General features: G+C 42.4%; 1 protein-coding gene and 1 long non-coding RNA gene across 5 annotated transcripts in view; one reads left to right on the top strand and one right to left on the bottom strand.

Annotated features, from left to right (window-relative positions):
- The first annotated feature begins 222 nt into the window (after positions 1-222).
- Positions 223-19,410, top strand: LOC130356598 (uncharacterized). Of its 3 annotated transcripts, none has more exons than XR_008888930.1 (4): positions 223-309; positions 7,653-7,707; positions 8,840-8,918; positions 19,252-19,410. It is a non-coding gene; the product is annotated as an uncharacterized LOC130356598 (long non-coding RNA). The 3 variants fall into 3 exon arrangements; XR_008888928.1 differs by lacking the exon at positions 223-309 and adding an exon at positions 1,167-1,300; XR_008888929.1 differs by lacking the exon at positions 223-309 and adding an exon at positions 4,190-4,325.
- The window catches only part of OLFML3 (olfactomedin like 3), a 41,790-nt gene continuing 32,025 nt past the window's right edge, over positions 12,657-22,421 (bottom strand). The window contains exons 2-4 of one of the 2 annotated variants that reach the window (XM_056558350.1): positions 19,460-19,739; positions 17,180-17,254; positions 12,657-16,993 (exon numbers count right to left, since the gene is read on the bottom strand). In XM_056558350.1, coding sequence (XP_056414325.1) covers positions 16,206-16,993; positions 17,180-17,254; positions 19,460-19,739 — 1,143 coding nt within the window. In that variant the 3' untranslated portion in view covers positions 12,657-16,205. The remainder of the gene's footprint in view (positions 16,994-17,179; positions 17,255-19,459; positions 19,740-22,421) is intronic. The other variant, XM_056558351.1, reaches the window with a different exon arrangement.

Genomic DNA, 22,421 nt, shown 5'->3' with positions numbered 1-22,421 from the left:
ATGCACACGGCAATACCACATATGTTTGTTTTTATTTTTATTTACACACTTTTTTTTTAAATGGGAAAAAGGGGGTGATTCTGATTTTTATTAGGGAAGGAGTTAAATCACATTTATTAACTTTTTTTTCTTTATTTTTTATGCAGTGTTATAGCCCCTCTAGGGGCTGTAACATTGCATACACTGATTGCAGGCACTGTTCAATGCATTGCAATGGGAATGCATTGATCAGTGTTTTCTGCACTTGATTGTTCAAGCCTGAATTTCAGGCTTAGAGCAATCAAATGCAATCGGACAGATTGGAAGAAGGTAAGGCACCTCCCGCTGTCCTCTCAGCTGTTCGTGGCGCCGCGGTCCCGAACAGCTCCGCTGAGCTAGCTGGTATGCATTTCTCCCATTTTGGACACCGCAGTCAACTTTGATTGTGGCATCTAAAGGGTTAATACCGGACATCAGCCCGATCTGCGCAGTCTGGTATTAGCCGTGGGTCCTGGTTGCTGATAGCAACCAGGATCCCGCAGATATGAAGCGCGCTCAGCTTTTGAGCGTGCTTCACAGATCAGGAGCCGGCCACGGACGTAAATAGGGTACACATAGATTTCTACTGTTCAGCAAACCTTCTAAAATTTACAGTAGCTGTGTTTTTACATTGTATATATGTAGTTTCATGTGTTTCTCTGGTAAAGCATGCATACTGAGTTTTTCACATCTTACAAAGGATTAACATTTTCTTACATTGCATTTAAAAAATGTGAAGAAAACAGAATCTAGTCACATGTAAAGTTCCTGGTTCCTGGGAGGAGGTGGATCTAGTGTAGTGCAATATAACTTATCCCCTATCCGATTATATTATAGGGGATAAGTTATAGATCGCGGGGGGCTCCGAGCGCTGGGGCCTCCCGGGATCTCCTGGACAGGGCCGCAGCAGTATGCTAGAAAGGGGGCGTTCCGTCCCCGCATAAATTATTTTGCGCTGGAGTACTCCTTTAAGTCTAATCCTGACCAGAGTCAGAGAGTACAAATGCTTAGTTGAAAAAAAAACTCAATGGGGAGATTTATCAATATCTGGGCAGAGGAAACGTTGCCCTGTTGCCCATAGCAACCAATCAGATTTCTGCAAAATGAAAGAAGTGATCTGGTTGCTATGGGCATCTGGGGAACTTTTCCTCTGCACAGGTTTTGATAAATCTCCCCCAATATGTTTTTCCTCCGGTCCTGGTCCAGTGCCACACTGTTAAGTCAGGGAACTTCTCCTGGATGCTCGATTCTAAGTGTTATGTTGCAGCATTGTCCATAAAAAGTAAGTGGAGTGAAGTTCTACAACTTTACCACAGTTTGCCACCTGTGAAGAACTTTGTTCAGTTAGCTCAAAAATGAGGATACAAGCTAGTGCATCACAGGATCACCTACATCGGTCTACAGCTTCAATAGATAGCTACAAGGACAGATGCAAAAGCGCTAAAGACTATGCAAAAGCATAGTCTGCATACAACGCACCATCTTAAATGAACAGTCATAAGTGATCAAATTCTGCTTCTTCTGAAACTAAAAGTGTACACCAGGATTGTACAAATTCAAGTAACGTTTAAAGTATCTGCATTCTATTGTACGGCTGCAGGAGTTAAAGGGGTACTCCGCTGCTCAGCGTTTGGAACAAACTGTTCCAAACGCTGTGACATCATAGCCCCGCCCCCATGAGGCCCCGCCCCCTCAATGCAAGTCTATGGGAGGGGGCGTGACGGATGTCACGCCCCCTCCCATAGACTTGCATTGAGGGGGCTGGGCGTGATGTCATAAGGGGGCAGGGCTATGACATCACAAGCTCCCGGCACCGGCTCCAGCATTCGGAACAGTTTGTTCCAAACGCAGATCAGCGGAGTACCCCTTTAAGTAAAGTAATATTCCTCCTTGTGTAAGGAGAACAGCTTTCTTCGAAAACATATGTGGCTATACTGCGGAGCTTTGGATTACACCACTCTGCCAAGTGACACAACATGGACTACTACCCTCATCATTGACCCACACAACCTGTTCCCTCGATCACCTCAAGTGGAGTTGATGGAGTGGGGGTCTGAACTTCTGTCCACCAAAGCCAACAATCAGGCACTACTCCCGGTCTTAGCTGAGGAAAACAAAAGGTTCTGGCAAATATTCCACTTGAAATAATAATGTTTTACAGAGACAGTTTAAGATATCCTGCACAGCAAGAATAGTTTACCCAACAGCAAAGCAGACTTTTCTTCTGGCATAAGCTTTTAACTCAACATTTGTTTCTAATTTGACTGTGTTAGATCCCAGAAAAGTGAACTGTCATGTTAAAGGGGTAGAGCATAAAAAAAAATCTTTAACAAAAATTGTAGATTTCCAGCTCCCAAAACTACTGATACTGATTAAAAGTCCAAAATTTATTTCACGATTAAAAAATTATGAAAAAAATGAAAACCATAGTAAGGTGGTTTTAAAAGCATAGCAGAAACACCGACGTGTTTCGAACCATATGGTTCTTATTCATGGCACAGCACTGATTGCCACTGGCATCCTTATATACTATAAGCAAAGGATAAAATGAACTCCCACATGTTTGGATAAGGGAACGCCTTCCATTGATGGAAGTTCCGGGAATTCAGAGTGACGTGAACTATCAGGTGAATCTTAATTACCGTATATACTCGAGTATAAGCCGACCCGAGTATAAGCCGAGACCCCTAATTTCAACCCAAAATCCCAGGAAAAGTTATTGACTCGAGTATAAGCCTAGGGTGGGAAATACATCATCCCCCCCTGTCATCATCCAGACCCGTCATTAACATCTTCATCATCATCACCGCCTGTCATCATCCAGACCCTCATCATCATCACCTGTCATCATCCCCTTGTCATCATCCCACACATCCCCCCTTCATCATCCCCTTGTCATCATCCCACACATCCCCCCTTCATCATCCCCTTGTCATCATCCCCACCCCCCTTCATCATCCCCTTGTAATCATCCCACACACCCCCCTTCATCATCCCCACCCCCCTTCATCATCCCACACCCCCCCCCTTCATCATCCTCTTGTCATCATCCCCACCCCCTTTCATCATCCCCTTGTCATCATCCGCCTTCAGTGGTCTTCAACCTGCGGACCTCCAGAGGTTTCAAAACTACAACTCCTAGCAAGCCATCAGCTGTCCGGGCTTGCTGGGAGTTGTAGTTTTGAAACCTCCGGAGGTCCGCAGGTTGAAGACCACTGCGGCCTTCAACATCATCCAGCCCCCTCTCATCCCCTTTAGTTCTGAGTACTCACCTCCGCTCGGCGCTGGTCCGGTCCTGCAGGGCTGTCTGGTGAGGAGGTGGTCCGGTGGGATAGTGGTTCCGGGCTGCTATCTTCACCGGGGGCGCCTCTTCTCCGCGCTTCCGGCCCGGAATAGAGGCGTTGCCTTGACAACGACGCAGAAGTAGAAGTACGTTGGCAATGAACGCACCTCTGCGTCGTTGTCAAGGCAACGTGACTATTCTGAGGCCGGGCACGAAGCGCTTAGAAGAGGCCTCCCCGGTGAAGATAGCAGCCCGGAACCACTATCCCATCGGACCACCTCCTCACCGGACAGCCCTGCAGGACCGGACCAGCGCCGAGCGGAGGTGAGTACTGTACAGAACTAAAGGGGGGTGAGAGGGGGCTGGATGATGTCGAAGGCCGCAGTGGTCTTCAACCTGCGGACCTCCGAAGGTTTCAAAACTACAACTCCCAGCAAGCCCGGACAGCCGATGGCTGCCCGGGCTTGCTGGGAGTTGTAGTTTTGAAACCTCTGGAGGTCCGCAGGTTGAAGACCACTGCGGGTGGAGAGTTCACTCTAGTATAAGCCGAGGGGGGTGTTTTCAGCACGAAAAATCGTGCTGAAAAACTCGGCTTATACTCGAGTATATACGGTACTTGTATCTAAGCTGCGGTTTTGATATTGTGTGTTCATCTCATTCTGGAATATTTTAACTTACAACCTGCTACTTGTAAATGTGTGAGTTAATTTTATCCTTTGCTTATAGTATGTAAGGATGCCAGTGGCAAACAGTGCTGTGCCATGACTAAGAACCATATGGTTCGAAACGCGTCGGCGTTTCTGCTATGCTTTTAAAACCACCTTACTATGGTTTTCTTTTTTTAAATAATTTTTTAATCATGTGAAATACATTTTGGACTTTTAATCAGTATCAGTATTTTTGGGAGCTGGAAATCTACAATTTTTGTTAAGGATCTGTTCGTACCAAGCATGCGGTTTGGATATTTGTTCCGTGCTTCCTAATGGACACTTGAAATTGCTTCATTCAAAGAATCTACAAGGCGGTGAGCTGATCTTTCTTTGTTCATGTTTTTTATTTTAAAAAAAAAGACATGTGCATATATGCATAGCTTTGAAAAAATATATTTTTGTGTATACTTACACATATATAGGTGTTTCCTTTGTTGGCATGACCTTCTCTGCCAAACAGCTGTATTTTGTTGATCTTATACATACATTTAATATAAGACAGTTAATTTGCCTTACTACTGTATAGCAAGTGAGGGAAATGAATGAAGCGCAATTTATTTCCTTATAGGAAATTATTTTTTATTTGTAGTTGTCAAAAAAAGAAGACTAGAAATAATGATCTGGACATCTGATGAACAGGCTTACTGTTGTCACATGGGTTTCTGTTATTGAGTATTACCACATGTGTAAAGAGCTTTGAAGAGTAAGAGTCCTCTTAATCACTGACTGATATGGTTACACTTGTACTCGCATTTCCAGAAATACTTTCAGTGTAGATCATGAAAGCAGCACATGTGTGAGGGGAAACCATCATTTCTATAGTATTTTTGTGTTCTTCCCTTTTATATTAGTTTTTCCCCCACTGATGTGTGCCCACTTGATGCCTCTGTGCCTGTTTGCCTCCTGGTGGCATCAATGGCCACTAATGCCTTTTAGATTTGTTGGTTACCAGGAAAAATGTTATTCAGATGTGTGTATGAATAATATGGTCAATTCAATAGGGTTAACATAAGAACATATATTGGACAACACATTAGTCAAAACGTTTTGCTTCCTGAAAATCTTTTAGAAGAAGATTTATCAAATTTTTTTTTTACTTACATTTGCTTACATATGACCTATTTATCAAATAGTCGCACAACCTTGATAAATAAATCGCACATAAGCAAAAACCGGGAAACCCACTTTCAAAAGCATTTTTTAAAGCGGAAAAATTTTCCCTTATGCTAATAGCTGAAGTTCTTTATCTACCCGTTATTACCAGTAGCGTTGCTAGAGAGTGCATGCCCCCACAGCTAAATGGCTGATAGTGGGTTGCGGGTGTCTGTGCAGAGTGAAAGACCCAAAAACAGACTTGTGTGCGGTGCTTCTCCAGGATTAAACAGGCGATTTCAGCAGAGATGCTGTGTAAACTTTTTATTTTTCAATGTACAGTGGTAACAAGAGCAATATAAGTTGCACAGGTGCAGGACAACGCGTTTCTAGAGGGGAATCCTCTCTTCATCAGGTCTATTTATTTAGTGTAAGTTGCAAGTATTTATACAGTGTGGGGGCTTCAAACTTTTCAAATTTTGGCAGTAGCTGAGGTCACTGGGGGCTGGGTTGTGACGTCAGTCCCGGTGACCTCAGCTATAAATGCTGAGGGCTTCAGCAGGGTATATCTGTAACATTAAGAAATTTTCCCCCATTGAAACCAATAGACCTATTTAGGTCCATGGCAGAGCTGGCTTGCTTCACATTGAAGTTGAGCAGCTTTAGGTCTGGCTGAGTCTTGGATGGGAGACCAGAGGCACATGTTGCGAGTGTATATTTAACTCTGAGTGACAGCAAAGGTCAATAGGTTAGCTAGATAATGGTTGAAATGGAAGTAATGTACTTTGTGGTTACGTTAGAACGTTCAGTTAATTGTAATTGACAGATGTAAGAAGTTATTCATAGATTTGTGGTAACAGTAGATTAAAGTAATACGGGCAGGTTTAGAAGTGATGGAGTTGTAGTGATTGTATTTGACCAGTAGGGGCCATTGTTGTATAAGTGAAATGGTGTGTGTTGTATTGTGATGGGTATGGGAGGTGGAATGTGTATTGATGTTTTCTGTTTTTGTTCTTGGGCCGGGAATTTTAGGACTACCACCCCCATCATGGACAGACTATGGCCATGATGGGAGTTATAGTCCATGGGCTTAGGTGCAGATTGCAGCAGGTCATTATCCAGAAACCCACTGCAATCTGCATTTATTAAGTTAACAAGCCGGTGGTACATGCGGCTCCACTGTGCTGCCCGCCGGCTCCTGTACACACTGTCATAATTCATAATTCCCGCCGTTGGGAGAGGGGAGCTCTGATTTCCAAAGCTTTTCACCAATTAGAGCTCCCGTGTTCTGGCAGCGGGGATTATGAATTATGACAGTGTATACAGGAGCCGGCGGGCAGCACAGTGGAGCCGCATGTACCGCCGGCTTTTACAGTTAATAAATGCTGATCACAGCCGTCTCTGGATAATGACCTGCTGCGATCTGCACCTAAGCCCATGGACTATAACTCCCATCATGGACGGAGTCTGCCCATGATGGGAGTAGTAGTCCTAAAATGTGTGTTGATCCCCCATGTCCCTCGCTGGGCTATCTGTGAAGTATACTATCAGCAGTGCATCTGCTGTCTGGGAAGCGGGCGGTATTGCGCTGCCTTCCCCGGCCAGCAGCATGATACGCTGCTGAAAGTATACTTCACAGATAGTGTTGCAAGGGACATATGTATGTGTTCGCTGGGGGGGACACATATAAGCACTGCTGGGGGAAATATATATAGGTAGTGTAGCGGGGGGTGGCAATATATATAGGTAGCGCAGCAACGAGTGTTAGTTAATGTGGGTGTTAATTTCCTTTTCTGCGGACGAATGCCCTTTCTGTAAGACAGGTTGGACCTGGAATTTTAAATTGAGATGCAACTTTTTTTCTTCCTAAATAGCGACTTTAGCATGTGATAAATACATGACCACTGCAAAGTACAAAAAAAAATTTACTACGTGAGCAGATTTCAGAAAAGTACATTGGGATAAGCAAAAATCAAAAAGTTGCAGCATTTATAGGAAAGTCGTACGTGCGCAAGTGCATGAGACTTTTTTTATGCAAAAAAAATCTACTACAGAGCTTGATAAATCTCCTTCTTAGTGTTTAGGATAGGTCCCTTCATAGTGAATACACATAAAGTTTCAGATTGACTCTATCACAATTTTGAGAAACATGAACTTATTTTTATTGACTACATTGGGTTTAACCCCTTAAGGACCCAGCCATTTTACACCTTAGGACCCGGTAATTTTTTGAACATCTGATCACTGTCACTTTAAACATTAATAACTCTGGGATGCTTTTAGTTATCATTCTGATTCTGAGATTGTTTTTTCGTGACATATTCTACTTTATTTTGGTTGTAAATTTTCAGCGTTACTTGCATCCTTTTTTGGTGAAAAATCCCAAAATTTCATGAAAATTTTGAAAATTTGGCATTTTTTTTAACTTTGAAGCTCTCTGCTTGTAAGGAAAATGAATATTCCCAATAAATTTTATTTTTATTCACAAATACAATATGTCCACTTTATGTTGGCATCATAAAATGGACATATTTTTGCTTTTTGCGCAGGAGGACGTGACGTCACTCGCAGAGCGCCGGAGAGAAGGAGCGCTGCGCTGGATGGGTAAGTGATTGTGTGTCTGTCTCACTCTATCTCTGTGTGTCTCTGTGTGTAACTCTGTGTGTGTAACTCTCTGTCTTTGTGTGTGTGTCTCTGTGTGTATGTATGTGTGTGTGTTTGTGTGTGTCTGTCTGTCGCTATCTCTGTCTGTGTGTGGCTCTCTGTCTGTGTGTGACTCTCTGTCTGTGTGTGACTCTCTGTCTGTGTGTGACTCTCTGTCTGTGTGTGACTCTGTGTGTGTGACTGTGTGTGACTCAGTCTGTGTGTCTCTCTGTCTGTGAGTGTGTGTATCTCTGACTGTGTGTGTGTCTCTCTCTCTATCTATCTGTGTGTGTCTCTGTGGTGTGTATGTGTGTGTGTTTTTTTTTGTGTGGGGGAGGGGGGGGTTTGTTTGAACCAGCGATCTAATGTGGGGAGACTTTGACCTATTGTGGGGAACATGTAAGGGAACCTGCGGCCTAATGGGGGGAAACTACTACCAAATGTGTGGAATCTATGCTACCTAATGTGAGGAAACTGCTACCTAATGTTGGAAAACTGCTACCTAATGTGCGAAAGCTGCTACATAATGTGGGAAAACTGCTACCTAATGTGTGGAATCTGTGCTACCTAATGTGTGGAATCTGTGCTACCTAATGTGTGGAATCTGTGCTACCTAATGTGTGGAATCTGTGCTACCTAATGTGGGGAAATTACTACCTAATGTGGGGTAACTGGTACCACATGTGGGGAATCTATGCTACCTAATGTGGGGGAACTGCTACCTACCTAATGTGGGGGAACTGCTACCTACCTTAAGTGTGGGAACTGCTGCCTACCTAATGCTCCCCCCTGGCAGTAGCACCCTCATCATCCACCAGCAAACCCCCCCAGCAGCAGCACCTCCATCAGCAGATCCTGATGGTGGATGATGGGGGTGCTCCTGCCAGGAGGACGATCCTGCCGATGGATGATGGGGGTGATATTGCCAGGGGGGGTGGTCAGTAGCACCCTCATCATCCTCCAGCAACACCCCCCCTCCCCAGTACTAGCACCCCCATCATCCACTAGCAACACCACCAGATCAAAGAGTATAGTGTATAGTAGTATTATATTTAGAGGATGCAGGTTTATAATAATACTTGTTTTCATATAGAGGATGAGAATGCGCTGACATAGTGAGGAGACGTCTGGGCGTCACATTCTACAGACAGAAGTTTTAGCTGGACCAGGCGGTATGTACCATCTGAATTAGATAAGGGAAGACTATAGAGAAGACGTCACCTGTAATCACTGATATCATTGTGTATTGTCCTCACTATAGAGAAGACGTCACATGTAGTCACTGATATCATTGTGTATTCTCCTCACTATAGAGAAGACGTCACCTTTAGTCACTGATATCATTGTACATTCTCCTCTCTATGTCCTATCAGAGCTGTAGTTACTTGTCAGTTCTACAGTTATGGTCAGTGAATCTCATCTCCCAGCATAACCTCACCACTGCATACTGGGTACTCTACTGGAAAAAAAAATTTAATCAACTGGTGCTACAAAGTTAAACACATTTATAAATTACTTCTACTTAAAAATCTTAATCCTTCCAGTACTTATTAGCTGCTGTATAAGCAATTCACAGGAAGTTATTTTCTTTTTTAATTTATTTTCTGTCTGACCACAGTGCTCTGTGCTAACACCTCTGTCCATGTCAAGAACTGTCCATAGTAGGAGCAAATCCCCATTGCAAACCTATCCTGCTCTGGACAGTTCCTAACATGGACAGACAGAGCACTGTGGACAGACTGGAAAGAACTACACAACTTCCTGTGGAGAATACAACAGCTTATAAGTACCGTAAGGATTAAGATTTTAAATAGAAGTAATTTAAAAATCTGTTTAACTTTCTGGCACCAGTTGATATAAAAGTAAATGTTTTCCAGTGTAGTACCCCTTTAAGTAATTCTGGGAGCTGTATATTTAAATGGTGAAAACTTCTTTAACACTTTCCTATTCTGTGGCAACTGGTATATCTGATTATTATACTGGAATTTCTCACAATGCGCTACAACTGTGGTGTCTGTCAAAACAGGCTAAAAACTTACTGGGGGAGGGGGGAGGTATGGGGGTGACACCATTTTCTACCGCACCGGGTGACACCAACCCTAGCAACGCCACTGCCAACAGGTATTAAATGGTAAACATTGTCACTGTGCCAGAGTATCGTGTTGTCACAACTCCGCCCCCGTGTGATGTCAATGCAAGTCTATGGGAGTTGGGTGCGGAATGACAGATTGTGGGGGGTCCCCAGCGGCAGGACCCCAGCAATCAGACATTTTATCCCCTATCCTTTGGACTGATCAATCAATAAAGGGACACCCTTCTTCCCTTCTGACTTGAAACAGTTGTAATAAAACACACAACTGATATCAACTTAAACAGTCATGAGGTTTGAGGCATATAATCTAACCCCAGTCTGTGTATGATGTGTAGAATATGTATCCATCCTTACTTGTATCGTTTTTATTACAGCTTTTATTATTCCAAAAAAATGTTTTTACTTGCAGCCACTGACAGTTGGATAGGCATGGCCTGGGGTTCAGTATGCCCCGCGGCCCCCTGTACACCAGCGCTGGGACTACTGTTTGATTGACGCACAAGTCCCAGTGCATGCGCCCCTCAGCTTTGTGTGAGCGCTGTCCGACATTACTTTACAAAGCAAGCGCTCACTCGCACTGTCTGACTCCTCCGTGCTCCTGGGCAATAATAGAGGCAGAAAGGAAAGTGAATAAGCTCTTTGCCTCTTGGGAATGCAAAAGCACCCAGTGTGTCTCCCGCACAGAGAGGAAAGAAGAAGAGAAGAACGGGCCCGTTCTTCTCCTCTTCTTTTCTCTCTGTGCAGACGTGTTGGGTGCTTTTGCATTCACAGAGGCAAAGAGCTTATTCACTTTCCTTCCTGCCTCTATTATTGCCCAGGAGCACGGAGGAGTCAGACAGTGCGAGTATTGTAAGTATTGTCGGTTGGCGCTCACATAATAAAGCTAAGGGGCGCATGCGCTGGAAATAAAGCTCACATAATAAAGCTAAGGGGCGCTTGCGCTGGGACCCGTTTGTCAATCAGAACAGGGGATAGGTGTGGCAGCCACGGGACATAACAGAGCCCAGGCCACATCTATCCGACTGTCAGTGGCTGCAAGTAAAAAAATGTTTTTCGGATAATAAAAGCTGTAATAACAATGATACAAGTAAGGCTGGATACATATTCTACACATCATACACAGACTATGGTTAGATTATATGCGCCAAACCTCATGACAGTTGCGCTTTGATGTGTACAATCTGCGTATGCATGCTGTTTTTATAGCCTTTCCAGACAGAGTCTATCCAGCATACAGCATAGGCATTCCCAGGATGTATCAGTTCCATAAAAGTTACACAACCTGCCCTGAGTTATGGTGCCCCCCCCCCCCCCTCCTCCTCAACTGTAATAATTTCTGTGGACGTCCATGTGTGCTACACTAAGAAACACAATGTGTGTGGGTATATCAAACATATTGGTATTTGATGATAAGTTCTGCTATTACAACATATAAAGATAGAAAGAAGAGAATGTCCAGCGCCAGACTCGTGCAAGGTTCTTCTTTATTAGGTTACCATGGGAAACGACAAGAACTCAAGGAATGTGACGCGTTTCGGCCCACAGGGCCTTAGTCATAACTAACTATAAATGATTTTGCTGGTAGATGGCACTGAGGCCTTACAGGTAGGTTCCTGTTCTCAAAATGACCAGGGACAAGATCAACATGAGGATTGTGTGCTCTATCTGAACATACATGGGCTTCCGCAGATACCCCGGTTTCTTCTCACACTGTAAAAATATACCATAAGAATATATAATGTAGGTGCTAAAAGAGTATAATACCGAAAGAGTGTAATAACCGAAATGATGTGACTATCATATTCCACTGACACAATAAGATGGAAGCGTTACTTGTAATACCATAAAATGTCTTTATTAGTAACTCAATAAAAGCAAACCAGAGAGGAGCAGAATTAATACTGGGTTATGAGCACATTGTATATTTAGAATGATTGTTTTACACTTAAGCTGTAAAGACGTACATAGAGGACTGAACTGCAAAGTTTTCATTTAGCAGCATATGCTTCTTTCACACATCACATAAACCAGTATTTCACAGCTTTTATAGGTCATAATAGAAAAGTATGACAATTTGGAATGATGGCAGCAATAAGGGATTCAGCAAATGTCTTCAGTGCATATGATTTTGTGGCTACAGAAGAGGGATTTACAAGATGTATATTTATAGTAAATTCATCAATGTTGAGGTATAACGTAGCTTCTGCAGACTTATTATACTACATATATATCTAGTTTTTAGAAGTACAAAGTATTCGTCAGCAATATCTCTAGTACACTAGAAGTAGAGAAGCTACTATCAAAGAAAAAGCATCAATCTATGTATTACTGTAGTTATCTAAACATCTTAAACCGTTCCCATAGACTATCCTATTTGGGAAAGAGAGTGAAGCTCATAATAATCAGACTGGAGGAACCAGGGTTAAAGGAAAACTGTCAGATATTTTCTCCCGAACTATCCACAGTACTGGTGGATAGTGCGGGAGAGGCTGATTAAAACAAGCCCTACCTTACCCGGATCTGCCCGGCCGTTCACCCGCATTTGTAGATTTATTCTATGTGTATATCTTTCTGTAACTGGCATGGGCGGGGCTTCTGCAGGTTAACTGGCACTGATATCAGTGCCACTTATGAGTATTCATCCCCCCCTCCCTCCAGCTCTCCCTCTCTTTGCCGCTCCTAAGTGGAGGGAGGGGGGATGAATATTCATAAGTGGCGCTGACGTCAGTGCCAGTTAACCTGCAGAGGCCCCGCCTGTGCCAGTTACAGCAAGATATACACATAGAATAAAACTACATTTGCGGGCGAACGGCCAGGCGGATCCGGGTAAGGTTGGGCTTGTTTTAACCTGTGTCTCCCACACTATCCACCAGTACTGTGGATAGTGCGGGAGAAAATATCTGATAGTGTTCCTTTAACTGATTGGTATAAGCACCCAATGTGCCAATGAAATTTCTCTCATACAAAATCTCAACAAAATTAGTCCTCTAAGTTCTCCAAAAGATAAAATGTAACTATGTGTATGAATAAAATCAATGTTATACTTTATTAGAATGAAATCATAAATCATAAAATCCTATTAAATTCACTCCATCAAGCTCGTCTGACTTCCAAATGAATCTTGAAACATATATCATTACATGATGCAGTCTCTACTCAAAGATCACTGAATGATGCCAATCACATCAGGTAGGGAACAGATTTGAGCTCACTCCAAACCACCGCCCCTACCTACTTGGATGATCCACCATAAACGGCTTTTGGAAAGTCAGGCCGGCAAGGTCTGTAACACATCGGCAGAAGAGGTACAAAATAAGCAGACGATGGGTTGAACCAGGAAAGAGCCATAGAGTTAAAACCTAGAGGTGAGCGTAGTGCAAAATAAGAACCAGGAACAGGTAAGGATAAGCAAGGGTCAAACCAGGAAGACAGCACAGTACAAAATCGGCAGGCAAGAGAAAGGTCAGCAAACAGGCTTAGGTCATTTTACAGGCTCAGCACTTCCACCTCCTAAACCAGTTATGTCACACAGAGATGAACGATCCTGCAATATACAGGGTTGTCATCAGAATAAAGGAGGACACTGCCGGCCACAGCTAGCGGGAATCAGAGGTGGAGCTGGAATTGGGTCACGTTGTAATAGATGCAATCTGTAATCTGAATTTTCATAATTCAATATTTGGTTGGAAAGGATATAAATGGATGTACATTGTCTATAATCACTTCTATTAGGTGATTGGATAAAAATGCCTTAATAGGAGATGGGACAGTATGAAATAGATTAATCAGTCACTCCCAATGTACGTTACCTTAGAGATATAAAGGATGAAAAATGAAGTATGTCCTTCTCACTAAGCAGGCTGGTTTGGCTCTCCTTCACAGTGTGAGCAGCCGCTGCCAGCAGGAGAGTTGTAGCTCCCAGGCCATGCAAATGCCTGTATACTATAATATACCATGTGCATTTATTTATATACCTCTCAACCATTTGTGTATTTGTCTTTTATTAAGTTATTTATTAATGGTATATGAATTAATTTCGGAAGACTGTCCTCATTTTTTATATCATATATTACATCTCATATTTTATACATAAAAATGTTATAACTAGAGCAGGACCCTGTGGTGTCATCCTCACAGTAATGTGTGTATTCAGTCAGACAAGTTTGATGTCATAGGATTTTATTTGATTATAATAAAGGGTCAGTGCAGCAACAGACTGGTAAGCAACTGCTGCTTTATTATTTTAAAGCATTTAGGGCTCTTCTTAAAATGCGGAAACATGGATAACGGAGAATTTCTGCAAACCCTATGCAGATGAATTAGCCAGCAGTAGAATTTCCTACAACAAATCTGCGGCATATGAATATAGTCTTATAGCCACTTTTGAGGCCTCTGTAAATAGTTTTTTGAAGCTTCTTCTTTACCTTTATCATACGGTTGAAACAAAAATATAGTCTATAAGCCTTTGAGAGACATTTGTAGAAAATATGATTTTTCGATCCTCATTTATATGGCTAATATAAAGTTCTCCAAAATAAATTTCGATCATCATACCCACAAATATTACATACAACTTTCTTGATCCTTAGGAGTTTGATTTATAATCATGTCCTTTATATACATATGCAGTATAGTGTATAGTTTATATTACTGGTAATGCAAGTTGTTGATTCAATATCTATTGTACTCTGAATTTATGGAAGTTAAAGTCCATTTTTTATATTCCCAATCTGAGTTGATAAACCTTTTGTGACCCTTAAAATCTCTTGTATTCAGCAATTTAAAAATGCCTGTTCTTGTGATTTCCTAAAGGGGTTTATCAATAGTTAATAGTTGACATGTCGTAAAGACGTTGACAGACTCTGACTGATCACTAAAACACTGGCTAAACCCTTCTCTTCCCGTTCTCAGTGTAAATGACCAAGACATTTCCGTAGACTTACATTGAAAGTAACATCCCCATAGGTATGTACTTACGTTGATCATTTGGCACAGAGCAGGAAGAGAATGTATGCACTTCTCTCTGCTCATTCTAGCAATCGGTCAGGGTCTGAATACACAGACCCCAACCAATTAAAACTTTTGACACGTCTCTTGACAGTGTCCATTTAACACCTTTATTCACCCCTGAACTTACCACTGCTCTCCAGTACACATGATGCTGCAGCCAATCACTAGCCTCAAAAATCATGGTGACAAGACAACTGTCTCCAAGGTATTATATACCAAAAAAGGAATTTGTGTAATCTTTAACATTCAAAATAAATCTTTTTTAGACTTAAAGTGTAACTCTAGTCACGTTGCGGCAGCAAGAGATCTTTATAGTCGTAGACTTGTGCAAAACTACACCAATCAGGATACCAATTTGGCTTTGTTTTGCATCACCCAGCAGGACTTTTGCTAATGGAAACAATGTTCCTGCTGTAGAAAACGTGCAGGAACTCAGTTCCCATGTGTTCCTGCAAATCTTGAGCTCTGTGTAAACCTGTACTTAAATCTTGGATGAATATCTACACAAAACAAAAACAGGCTACTCTCAGGCCAAAATACATGGATAACCTTTACCGTACACAGATAAACCCAACAAGGTGTATACTTTTTTATGACACACAGTATATACTTACATTGTTGAGTTTATCTCCGTGCAGTTGAGGTCATCCATGTTTTTTGACCTGACATCCTGTTGGGAGAAATCAGTTTAAAAGGTGAAAATGGTATTTTAAAAGTTAAATCTTCCAGGGATTTATTGTGTTATAGTCACTGGGCTCAGTAGTCTCATCCTGTATGTATGGCTTGTGACCTCTAAGACAAGTGATTGACTGCTGTGTCCAAGCTCCTAAGCTGCCTCTGTTCATGGCTACTTGTTATTCTTCGACTCTGTGTCTATACAGAGGATTTGTATCCAAGCACTATAAAGATATTTTTTAATAAATTAAACACATACCATCATTGTTACAATTTAGAACATTGTACAGACTGAATGCTGCAGTGAGCCTATGACTGATCATTCATTGTTCAACAGTCAGAAAATACTCATATGGCAACATACAGAGCAGTCGGCACTGATACTAACTCTGAATCATCATCATTATGTCCAATGAGTCATATTTTATATTAAAATATACTGTTTTTACACCGGGATAGGTAAAAGGGTCACATTTCTTGGTGACAAATGATTTTAGCATGTATTAATAAAAATTATAAGATTCAAATAAGCAGACAAGAGAACACAAAAGGAGACATTACCAAAAACTCAATATAAACTCAATTAGGTGTTCACGTGAGGAGTACTATGTGCATGACCCAAGTAATAAGGCATCCTTTAAAATGGCAATAGATACATAAAATAACAGTATAACTATCAGCTCTAATACAGTTCTTCCCTAGGCTTCATGTTGAGTTTATATAAGATCTGATATCCATCATCCCAAGCATAGATCTGCTTTTCCCTGGGGTTGTACTTCATGCTGGAATGTGATCCATACCTTTTTGGAAAGTAGATAACTGGGATGTGTTCACTTGCTATGGTGCCACTGACATCAAAAACACACTGAATACGAGAGCGACTCGGAAGCTTGGTGTTATATACTACATACATAGTCCCACACACTACAAAAGCACTTTCGGCATTTTCTATTGGGCATGGGGTATCCCACATCTGCTCAATGCCAAGGTTGCTTGGATCTAGTTTGGCTAAGCAGATGTTCTTTTCATTCTCTCTGGTGGCATAAATGACCCAGAGACCTTCTTCATCCGCTACTATGTCTATGTAATTGAATTTGGACAAGCCATATACTGGTACATTGTCTTCAATGGGCAGAACAGCGCTGTCAACTATTGTTTTGGTAGTTAAGTTGAATTTTATAAGTTGAAATTCCTGATCTTGCCGTATATAATACAAATTGCCTCCATAAACTATATGTCCAGTACCAATCCATGGATAAGGAAGTTTGATTCTAGGCACTTTCCTTGTTGAAGACGAAAGAGTGAATTCCTTCATACGGGAGAACACAAACACAGTATCATTGCCAGCTCCGTCAAAGACATAGACTTTGTCTAAATTTCCAATTGGGTCCTTTGTCCAAAGGCCAGCAGTGCTTCCAAAGCGCTTCAGTATTTTCATGGCATTCACTTGAGAAATAGTGTCGCTGCAGTCTAAATATAGGGATTATAAGAGACGAAAACATCATGATTGGAAAAGTCATGGTAAAAGTAATGTACATAAGATATCTCTATAATAGTCAGGCTCTGACATCACCTGGCACATTTATGCAAATATTATTTACAGACATGGCAATAGAAAACGAAAAAGGGAATTTGGGGTTAATGGAACCCACTTACATGGCTTCCTGTTGACAGGTGGAGTCAGGATCTCTTCTGGTTCCACATTTTCAGCAATCTCGGCCTTGGGGCAACCTATTATAACATGAGAGGTAGGTTCCACTAACCCCTGTGTACTTACACATGGACAGTACGCATGCAATCATTTCCAAATGTTAATATATTTAGAGCAACCCTTAAAGGGGTACTCCACATAAGATGTCTGATCGCGGGGTCCCACCTCTCGGAACACCCATGATCTCTCCTGCAGCACCCCCTGCCATCTGCTGCACAGAGGGAACTTCACTCTGTGCCTGATGACGGGCAATACAGGGGCTGGAGTATCGTGACATCACGGCCCGCCCCCTCAATGCAAGTCTGAGGGAAGAGGCGTGGCTGCCATCAGTGACGGGACCCTGCGATCAGACATCTTATCCCCTATCCTTTGGACAGGGGATAAGATGTCTAGGGGTGAAGTACCTCTTTAAGTGTTGCCCCTACCTTTAATGGTCAACTCTAGTGTCAGTTAAGTGTTTTTGGCAACTATTTAATCAAAAGGAAAGTGCTGCTATCAGGTTTTTGGCATAACAACATGATGTGATATAGGCAACATTTCAGCTGGAAAATGTATCTCTGCATTACTTTTGTTTTTTATTCTACCTGTATTCATAACTGCTGTTTTTACTGTGTGGTCAATGAATGAATAGAATCATAACATAAATAAATAAATAAATAAATAAATAAATAAAGAACAATAACAGAATAATGGTGTGCTATGCAGGGGTGGACTGACCGGCCTGTCTGTTTGAATGTGGTCTGAGGGCCCGGCCAGGTAAAGGGCCCACTGCTGCTACTGGGGATCCAGGACACTTGGCTGCCTAACTACCTGGCCCACATACCTGGCTGCCTTACTACCTTGCATACATACCTGGCTACCTAACTACCTGGCCCACATATCTGGCTACCAGCTACCTGGCCCACATACCTGGCTGCCTAATTCCTGGCCCACATACCTGGCTGCCTAATTCCTGACCCACATACCTGGCTGCCTAATTACCTGGCCACAATATCTACATAACTACTTAACTACCTACATACCTAACTACATACCTACCTACATACCTGGCTACCTAACAAGCTACCTGGATACATACATACCTAATTACATACCTACCTATATACCTGGCTACCTAACTACCTAGCTAGCTACCTGGATACCTATATACCTACCTACATACCTGGCTACCTACCCACATATTTGGCTACCTAACTATATAGTTAGCTACCTACCTGGCTATCTGCCCTGTTCTATGCAGGACACCAAGGAGGGCATTATAACAGTTTGGGGCCTGTAGGTGGGGAGATTGTGTAGAGGAGGGGAGGGCACTGGAAAAATGCAGAGTTTAACATATTTGTCCAGCAGATGTTAAGAGATGAGCTTTGGATGGAAGAAGCTGTTGTGGCGCTCGGATCCAGATGGAGAAGAAGAGGACCCCAACGATCAAAAAAGACATCTGTGAGTTTCCTAGATGTTACTGTAATCACTTATATGGTGTATATATCCTGTGTACAGCTGGTATCTACCTCTATATGGTCCTATATATAATCACTCATATGGTATACAGATCCTGTGTACAGCTCATAGATATCAGCTGTACACAGGATCTGTATGCCACAGAAGTAAATTATATGCCGGACCATATGGCAGTAGATACCACTATATGAGCACTGTATGGGTGAATATTGGTCTGTGTATATTGGTTTTATTCAGTACAGTATGGCGGTATTATCCTGTTATTGTGTGGTGGTATATATTTTCTCCTTGTATACTGGTATTATTGGTCATGGAAAATTATCTTATCTGAGTTAACATGTTTTATATAATTTTATTTTAGGTGTAGGGGTGGGGCATGAGTAAGGATTTGGGTGGGGTAGAGGTATGACAGAGGTGTGGCCAGGGGCAGAGCTTCACAGGGGCCTTGCTTTATTTGGCCCGGGGGTGGTGCCAGTTCCCCCCGCCCCCAGTGTTATGTATACTACGCATAGGTTCAGCATTGAAACACTTTGTATTGTTCTTTGTATTGATAAATTAGGAGACTGTTTACAAACCCAAAAAAAACTGCTCCATCAAATGGAAGACTGAGAAAAGACGCAGGGTAATGAATAGAGCATGTTTTCAGTCAAGAAGACATAAATGCTATCTTGTTCTTGAGGATTAGGTAAGGAATCAATAACTATGGCAACTATTTTCATGCATATGTCTTCCATTTAACAGCAAATATATTTATATGTCTACTCTACCTGTTAACTTTTCATACTTTTCCTTCTTCTTCTTTTTCTGAAGGTGAAGCTCAGTCAATTTTTCATCTATGTCTACACATGACGGAGCTGGGTTCTGTGTCTCCAAGTAGTCCACCTCTCTTTCTAGCCGGTCAACCCGAATATTTGTGTTTTCCACCTCATTCCTTACTGTATCCCGCTCCTTTTCTATGTTCTCCAGCATCTTTAGGACCTGGTTCTTGAAATCCCGGAGTTCGGAGCTGTAGCGGCTGCTGTGATCGTGCCATTGTGCGATTCTTTCCTGCACCCATACAAAGTATTGTTTAGAGCTATATGAGTGTAATAAAAAAAAATCCATAAATCTGTATGTACCTGGTAACAACATGGCTAAAATGTTGAGAGAATGAACCATGGAATAACTTCATGGAAATATACAAAATGGCTAGGATATTTTACTGAAGCCCTGGATGACCTTCACTATGGAATATAATAATCAAAGCTTAAAGAGTTTATCGCATTAAGAGAACCTGATAGGAACTAAACTGCCCGTGCTCCCTTGGCATCTGTCTTCTCTCCTAGTGGTCGTTGCTCTGTTCTGTGCAGTAGTGCCGGTAGAAAAGGTATGGTGTTGCCTTGACCACAAGCAATGCTGGCTGGCTAATCCATAGTCAGAGCCAATCTGGGCCCTTGTTCAGTGTCCAATCAGGTACCATGGTGGTATATTTTAAAGGGTTTTCCAGCCATAAAATATTGGTGGCTTATCCACAGGCCCAGGATAGGCCATAAATAGTTGATGCAGAGTTGATTGCCCCAGCCACTGAAGTAAATGGGAGTAAAGTAAATGCTGCAATAACCTGGTGCCACAACTGCAAACAATGCAGAGAACCAAGTTCCAAGATCCTGTGCATTTTCTATTTCCAGCACCTAAGCTCAGCAGGGGTGCCAGGTGGTGGCACCGCATCAATCAACTATTGATGGCATATCCTGTAGATAGGCAATCAGTCATTTCTGGCTGGGAATTCCCTTTAAGTCTGGCACTGTCATTCTGTCAGTGTGTCTGATTCTATAATGCTTCCTGGTAAAATGTCCGTTTGGTGTGAACTTCTATTTGGCTTTCTGATTCTACTCTGGTTATCATCTTGCCTTTTCATTTAGTTTATATACACACAAGTCAAAAGCATGGCATCTGATTGGCCCAGCATCTCAGCCTCCCGATTGGCCCACTCCCCTGCCAATTGCAGGGATGGGTGGCACCACACCACACAGCTCTTTCATCTGACAATCAGGGGATCCTACATGGCAGAGGATGGGCACGGTGTGGAAGCCAGGACCGGACACAGTACAGGCGCATGGCCATTTAAGTTCCTTATTACCTTCTATTTTTCTATTAAAGGGGTATTCCGGCCAAAGACATCTTATCGCAATGTCGATGTCTGATTGCGGGAGGGCCATCTGCTGGGAACCCCACAATCTCCGTGTGGCACCCGCATTCTTTGAGGGGTTTCAGCTCCAATCTCGGAAACCTCTTTTTCCTGGACTGGAGATGAGATGTCACACCCCCCTAATGATGTTATGAGGCATGAATGTCATAAACATGAATGTAGGGGGTGTGGCGTGACATCACGTCTCCAGTCCCAGAAACACGGAGGTTTCCGAGCCTGGAGCTGCAACCCTGCACAGAAATCGGGTTCTGCACGGAGATCACGGGGGGCCTTCCTATCCTTTGGATAGGGGATAAGATGTTTTTGACCAGAATACCCCTTTAAACTTGAATATGCCTGGTCTTTCCATAGTTAAAAAATATCCATGACTAATTATACCCTTTGACTCTTGTAGAGCTGTGTGGGCATTGGTATATCTGTGTATAATTGTTGGATGGTTGCAGTGAGAGTGGCTTCTTGGGTATGTGAACTGTGCTAAGCTGGGCTCTTAGCTCAATTTACAGTGGAAGAAGAGTGCAAAATGCTATAAAGATTTGTATATGAGAATGTGAAATCTATTGGCGTGGGTTATGTTAACATACAACTTTTATTACTTAGAGAGCTCTTACATACTTGTTATTACACCTATTTGCTTAAAGATGAATTTTAAAATAGAGAGTTCTCATAAATTATTATGTGCATATAATTATAGAGCTTCTCATGAACCTCCCTTGTATGGCTCCATCTCTGAAAATAGATGACTGCTGTGCGGACGGTAGCGTTTTGAGACTTTTTTTTTATCATGAACATAGTAAACTTTGATGTGGCTGCACATATATTAGACTCTTTGGAAATAATTAAAGGGAAAGAAAGGTCATACACTTAGCCAGGGAGGTTTTAGGCTTAGCGTGGCCCTGTGCAAAATCAAAATGGGGCCCCAAAAGTCGTAATAGTGCACTAACCAGATTTGCACATTTTTGGTCACTTCAAATACCATAAAAAATATCTAAAAAGCAATTGAAAAGTCCCATCAAAACAAAAATGGTACCGATAACAACAAATCACAGAGCAAAAAATGACCCTCATACATACCCACATACAGAAAAATAAAAGAGTTATAGGGATCAGAATAGTACAATTTTATATTTTTGTATAGTTCCCCCACATTAGGTTGGCAGTACAGTTCCCCCCACATTCGGTTGGCAGTACAGTTCCCCCACATTAGGTGTGCAGTACAGTTCCCCCACATTAGGTGCAGTACAGTTCCCCCCACATTAGGTGTGCAGTACAGTTCCCCCACATTAGGTGCAATACAGTTCCCCCCACAGTAGGTGCAGTACGGTTCCCCCCACATTAGGTGCAGTACTGTTTCCCCCACATAAGGTGCAACACAGTTCCCCCCACATTAGGTGCAGCACAGGTCCCCCCCATATTAGGTGCAGTACAGTTCCCCCCACATTGGGTGCAGTACAGTTCCCCCAACATTAGGTGCAGTACAGTTCCCCCCACATTAGTTGCAGTACAGTTCCCCCACATTAGGTGCAGTGCAGTTCCCCCACATT

The sequence above is a fragment of the Hyla sarda genome, chromosome 2 (genome assembly GCF_029499605.1).
Source record: "Hyla sarda isolate aHylSar1 chromosome 2, aHylSar1.hap1, whole genome shotgun sequence".
In the NCBI taxonomy this organism is placed as follows: domain Eukaryota; kingdom Metazoa; phylum Chordata; class Amphibia; order Anura; family Hylidae; genus Hyla; species Hyla sarda.
This window is presented reverse-complemented; position numbering and strand designations above follow the sequence as displayed.